This window comes from Pelmatolapia mariae, linkage group LG18, assembly GCF_036321145.2.
Source record: "Pelmatolapia mariae isolate MD_Pm_ZW linkage group LG18, Pm_UMD_F_2, whole genome shotgun sequence".
In the NCBI taxonomy this organism is placed as follows: Eukaryota; Metazoa; Chordata; class Actinopteri; order Cichliformes; family Cichlidae; genus Pelmatolapia; species Pelmatolapia mariae.
Window position 1 is genome coordinate 11,615,142 of NC_086243.1, and position 6,133 is coordinate 11,621,274.

The window sequence follows — 6,133 nt, forward strand, 5'->3', positions numbered from 1 at the left end:
ACTCTTTGAAAAAAATATGAATGGATTAAAGACTAAACAACATTTAGAGAATGTCAGGGTCCTGGGTCTGAGTGACCCAGGGACCCTGAGCAGTTTTGGACTTATATTATAATGTATGTATTTTGTATTGCTGTCCCTCGTTCTCCCTGCATATGTGTATGTGTGTGTGTGTGTATGTGGGTGTGGCCCTGGCAGGTGATTGGCCACACCTGAAGACCATGTCACACCTGCAGCTGATCAGGCCTCGTTGGAGGAGCTACTTGAGAGTGTGGTGGAGCTCTCTCCGACGCGGGATCATTGCGTGACTTGACGTTAGTCTCCCGGCCAGTCAGTCAGATTGTCCTCCCGCATTGTGTGTGTGTCTTATGGCTGTCTGTTTGTCATATCCCCAGGAGAAGCAGGGAGACAAGAGGACGAGCGAGCACGGGGTGCTCAGACACCAAGGAGCGGGGACACTGACACTGGGAGAAGGACACGTCACGGGAGTCGGGAGTGCACAGAGGATTAACAATTGTTTTCCTTACCACTGTAAATAAACGCACTGTTTACACACAGAGCACCGCGACTGGGTCCTCATTCCTCACACCCCCCACGGTCTGCCACACAGACCGTGACAGAGAAGTAGTAAATGATTCATTATGATGACTTCTGAAATTATAATTTCACCTACTGGCTAATTCCTAAATTCCATTTAGTCGATCTTAGTGGAATGACTAACCCGATGTATGGAGGTTATAAAAAATGTATAGGAGAGAGAAAGGAGGCGATCGAGCAGCTTTTCGTTGCGGTTTGCGACGAGGCTGATATCTCACAGCTCACTGATCGTCAACTTCAAATTCAGTTTTAATACACACTCCCCCCATCTTGGTTTGCCGCTAGTCAGATATTTATCTAAATAAGTAAATAGATTCATAAATAAATGCATTTAGTTAACCAAGTGCAACTTCCTGTAAATGAAACTGGGTGAGGTTTCATAAATCGGTGGGAAACCGTGTACTGTGTTGACTCGTAGTCAGGTCTTCAGTAAGATGTTTGGACTGTGCATCTCGGGGTGCCGGTATGGTGCCAAAAAGTGATTGCAAACTGTTATAAATGACCTTTTGGCCTCTAATGTGGCAAATATGTGCCAAACATATCTCTCATGAATGGCATCCAATCATTTTCAGCCCGAAAGAACATTCCACTTTTTGTGGCTTTTATATATCCATTATTTGTGCAGGTAAAAAGTCTCATTGACATTAAAAGTATCTTTTTTCAAAAACCGCACCAAACACAACATCACTTTTATATAAAGATATTTTAAGTAGCCAGAAAGGACTGGATTGATCATTATAGAATACAGAGTAGGCAAAATGACGCAGAGTCATGAAGATTTTTGCAAAACCGTCTTGACTTACAAACAAAAGCAAAAGTGTAAGACATAAAAATCACAGACGATCATTTCTTGGAACAACACTGGAAACGTCTCGTGTATTGGATGATTTTTTTTTAAACTGAATGAAGCGTGGGCTACAAAAGACCCAAGGACTCTAAACAAGGACCCCTCATTATGCAAACTCTTAACGCGCTTCGCTTATCTGTTAGGGCTGATTCACTTGGCAAGCATCACCATCATCACAAGAATATCTGTATTTTTGTTTCTGATTTCCCATTATGTCATATTTTTGGTGTTGAGCTCAAGCTTACTCAGACTGTTTTGCCTCGGAGAGGGCCACATTCATGCGACAATACACCCCGAGGTCACCACAGATTAACATTAGTGGCTGTATAGCCATCAATTTAGCTAACAGCAACATGGACAGCTTGTTCCCTCGAGTCCTCTTCAACAGAGACATGTGCACCTCCATGCTCGTTTGGTTGATTGCCCTTTTCGCTGGAATGTGTGGATTTCATTTGATAGCACCGTGCTCGATTTTGACATCAGATTACACAAAAACAAAAGACATCCGATGTTCGTCTTAAAGAGGTGGGTGTATTTTTATAGCTTGTGAAGGAATGGTAGCTGTCTTCAAACTACAAAAAACAAAACAAAATAACAACAAACAAACAAAATCCGTTCTCTTTGGAAGGTCATCGATTGCATCTCAATCGGACAGCCACCAATAACCAATAGCCTGCTGAAGGTTGACTTTGGTGGGGAGTGTGCCAGTTGCTGGGGAGGCGCTGACCTTGGTGCTGAAGTTTAGTTTTCACTGATCTCCACCTCTATATGTGGACCATATAGATAAAGAGGATACTGCTGTAAACTGCACGTCAGTGAGCCATAATCCAGAGCATTCTCACATGATGTGAGTCTCAGAAAGCCTCCTTATGAAATCGCTGATTAACAGTGAGAGCTTGTATTTTTATTGTGAAAATTTGTGATCATGTTTTTAAAAATTTCAGGTAAAATAAGTTATTAAAAAGAGATTAACCTTTTGCTCTACGTGGCTGTAGATATATATAAATGTAGCCTATTTAATTATTATGGCGTACACTTTGTAAGTCCGTCCAAAATTTAGACAAAAGGAGTTTAATCACTAAACGATACCAGCTATTGTCATTTGGCTAGCGGCTTTAGTGAGCTGAGACTGCTGGTGTTTTACTTGTGGGGTTAATAAGGCCATCGGGGAAAAGACGCTTGATTGTACTTTGGCTGGAGACATGAGATCCTCGGAAACCTGCGCGTTTCCAGCCCGCACGTCACTGTCCTGACATCAGCACAGAGCTTAAATACCAGCAACTCCGAGTGGTGTAAAACAAAACAGGCACACCTGTTGTGGACATGCCTGGATCCAAACACAGTGCTGGAACACAACATACGTTTCACTGCTGTGTGCTTTATGCGTTTATGAGCACAAGATTCTACGCCATGTGATTTTTTTTCCTCTTCAGTTTTTTGGAGAAGCACTTTGTGTTTTCAGAGCGACTTTTCTGAAGGTCACTGAAAGTCCTTCATGCTTTAATCTTCGTGCATTGTTACTGCTTTTTTGTTTTGTTTAATAATGATCAACCACACTGCCGCGTTTGAAGAACTGGACACAAACGTTTCTGAGCCGTCACAGCTTCTCTCGCTTAACCAGAGCGCTTTCCCTGCGCTTCGGCTCGAGTACAAGTCTCTGATCACTTCAGCCACCATGTTCGCCGTGGGCGTGCTGGGAAACCTCATCGCCATAGTGGTGCTGTGTGTCTCCAAAAAAGAACAGAAGGAAACCACTTTCTACACGCTGGTCTGCGGTATGGCCATCACGGACCTGTTGGGGACGTGCTTCACGAGCCCGGTGGTAATCGCCACGTACGTGTCTAGCCGGTGGCCAGGGGGAGCGCTGCTCTGCCACTTCTTTTCCTTTTCCATGCTTTTCTTCGGCTCCGCCGGCATGTCCATATTGTGCGCTATGGCTGTGGAGCGATACTTGGCCATAAATCACGCGTATTTTTACTCCCAGCACATAGACCGAACCATGGCGCGGTTTGCGCTCCTGGTCACCTACCTGGCGAACATCGTGCTGTGTATTATGCCCAGTTTTGGATTCGGACAGCACGTTAGCCAAATCCCCGGGACTTGGTGCTTTCTCGACTGGAGAGCAATGGATCCGCTGGGAGCTTGCTACTCGTTTCTGTACGGCGGCGTGATGATTATATTGATCGCGGTGACTGTTTTGTGTAACTTGGCGGTGTGCAGGACGTTGGTGGGCATGAACCAGAGGACAGGAATAGTCAGGACTGAGCTGTGTGAGCAGGGGTGCTCCCGTCGACGCTTCCCTCGGCTGCCTTCGGTCACTTCTGCGGCAGAGATCCAAATGTTCTGGCTTATGATCTTGATGACCATCGTATTCCTGGTCTGCTCTATCCCATTAGTGGTAAGGACAACAGACTATTTGTTTCTATTTGTTCTCTTATGTCTGCACCCAGTGCAAATTCAGTTACTGGTCTTAGCTTTATTTGATATCATAACTCAGATATCTTCTGTCATGCTTTTGTCTCACAGGTGCGAATCTTTGTTAACCAACTATATGGCCCAGCTTACATTTCTGCCGGGATGAAGCCCGACTATCGCAGCGACATGTTGGCAGTCCGCTTCGCCTCCTTCAATCCCATATTAGACCCCTGGGTGTACATATTGTGTCGCAAAAACCTGCTATTGAAGGGCTGCGAGAAGCTAAAGAGAACAGTTAACAGGGTCAGGGATGGAGGCGGCGACAACATCGGCTGGGCAGAGGGTCAAAACTCTCCACAGTCTTTAAACAGCAACGATACCAGTTACGCTTCCATACGCACATCCAGCTACAGAAACGACCGGGACCACCACGGATCCATCCAGAATAAATCTTTTACAGACTTTGCTCTGAGACAAGCGTGGGAGTACGACACTGCCCGGGTCAGCTTTCACCCGTTCAGCGTCGAATCGACCGCGATCCTCGGCTGTGATGACGAGGTGGAGGGTAACTCCAAACAGGAGGCAGCCAAGGCATCTCCAGGGCGCAGCGTAACGCCGCTGCTTCCTGCGCACATAAGGAGAATGGACATCGTTACCTGCACGTTCAGCACACCGAGCTCCTGTGAGTCTGCGAAGTGTCTCTGAGTGAAGTTCACGAACTCCCGACAGCAGTTTTCAAGCACCTCGGCCAAACCGGGGAAGATCTCCGAACTGTGACTTAATCACGTTTGATGGGTTTAAACCACCAAGTGTCACATCGTGTAAAATAATATCCAGTAACAACTGCAGCAGAAATCAGCACATCACCATTAACAGCAGGTAACAGTTTTCATATGATTTAACGTGAGCTGAAAACTAGCAAAGTGCTTCAGGTTTGATCCACGTGATCCAACGCAGCAGTTCAGCAGTAGATTACGAACTGAAATGGAACTGAAGAACCACGTCAGTTCCAAAGAATCACAGAGACCAAACATTTACGTCTTCATACAGCTTAACCTAAAAAAAAAGTTTAGCCAGAACAGTATGTGGTAGATTTTTTTTAATAAAAGAAATTTCCAAACTTGAAAATTTAAATATATTCATACCCCGTGGGTACAAATAAAGTGCTTGTCATTGTCATTTCATGGGTTTAAAACTCTTTAAACATGCGGCGCCCTTAAATGTGTTGTTACACTACATTTCTTTTACGGGGGGCGGTGTAATTTATTTAGTTATTTATTTTTTCTACATGCTGCCAACTCGCTCAGTGTCATGTAACAGTGCTGCATGATGCAGGAACCAGTGAATGTATTAGATTTGAATATCTTTCGTGTTTTGATAACTGTTGTTGTAAAAAGCAAATGTGATCAAATCTTATTTTAAAATAAAGAAGAAGAAAAAAAACACTGTTCCCCTCACCTGTGTGAGCTCAGGTGCTTACTGGATGTGTTATTTGGTCTGTGCAGATAAATAAAGGCAGCGAAATCACCGGCTTTACCTGTTCTGCTGAATAAAGAACAATAAGTTTTTAAAGCAGACATCACCAGCTGGCAGCAGACAGGTGGCAGGACAGCAAGTTCCTCTCGCGTCAAAACGAGCATTGCAGTTCGCTTTAGATTCTAGTCCAGCAGGTGGCGCTATAGGATAATTCATCAGCAAATTAAGTTGTTGTGGCGTTAGTTCACACCAGTAACCGTTGCACAGATAACTGGACAGAATAGTCTGAATAATAGGTGTACTAACATGATGTATATTATAAAAAAACTTTATTCCCTTAGAGGATAATAACATACAAAAATAAAGGAAGCTTTATAATCATCATAATAACAATAATAATAATAATAATAATAACAATAATAATAAGGACAGAGCGACATAGTGAGAGTATGAATGAGAACTAAAAATCACCTTCAAGGTCTTGTCGTCTAGATTAGGGATGCACCAGTTCTAAAATTCTGGGTCGGTAACAATTTAACTGATAGCTGGTAAAAAAAAATAAAAAATAAAAAATAAATAATTCAAACAAAGTTATTGCATTATAAAACATAACTTTCAGTTCATATCTTAGAGCATTTAGTCAGCACAAAATTGCTGGGACTGACAGGACACAAAACATGGCCACTGGTAAATATGTTACTTGGTCAAAGGCTGATATCAGTCATCAAGGCTGGGATTATTCTGAAGACACATCGAGAAACTGTCTGAAGTTGAGTGTTTGGCTCACTGGGATTAGTTGTT

At 43.5% G+C, this 6,133-nt stretch overlaps 1 protein-coding gene across 1 annotated transcript; it reads left to right on the top strand.

Moving 5' to 3' along the window:
* Window positions 1-2,984: 2,984 nt before the first annotated feature.
* ptger4c (prostaglandin E receptor 4 (subtype EP4) c) lies at window positions 2,985-4,561 on the top strand. The gene is made up of 2 exons (XM_063462481.1): window positions 2,985-3,839; window positions 3,968-4,561. Exons 1-2 carry the CDS (start codon window positions 2,985-2,987, stop codon window positions 4,559-4,561), a joined length of 1,449 nt encoding a protein of 482 aa, XP_063318551.1.
* Window positions 4,562-6,133: the final 1,572 nt, after the last annotated feature.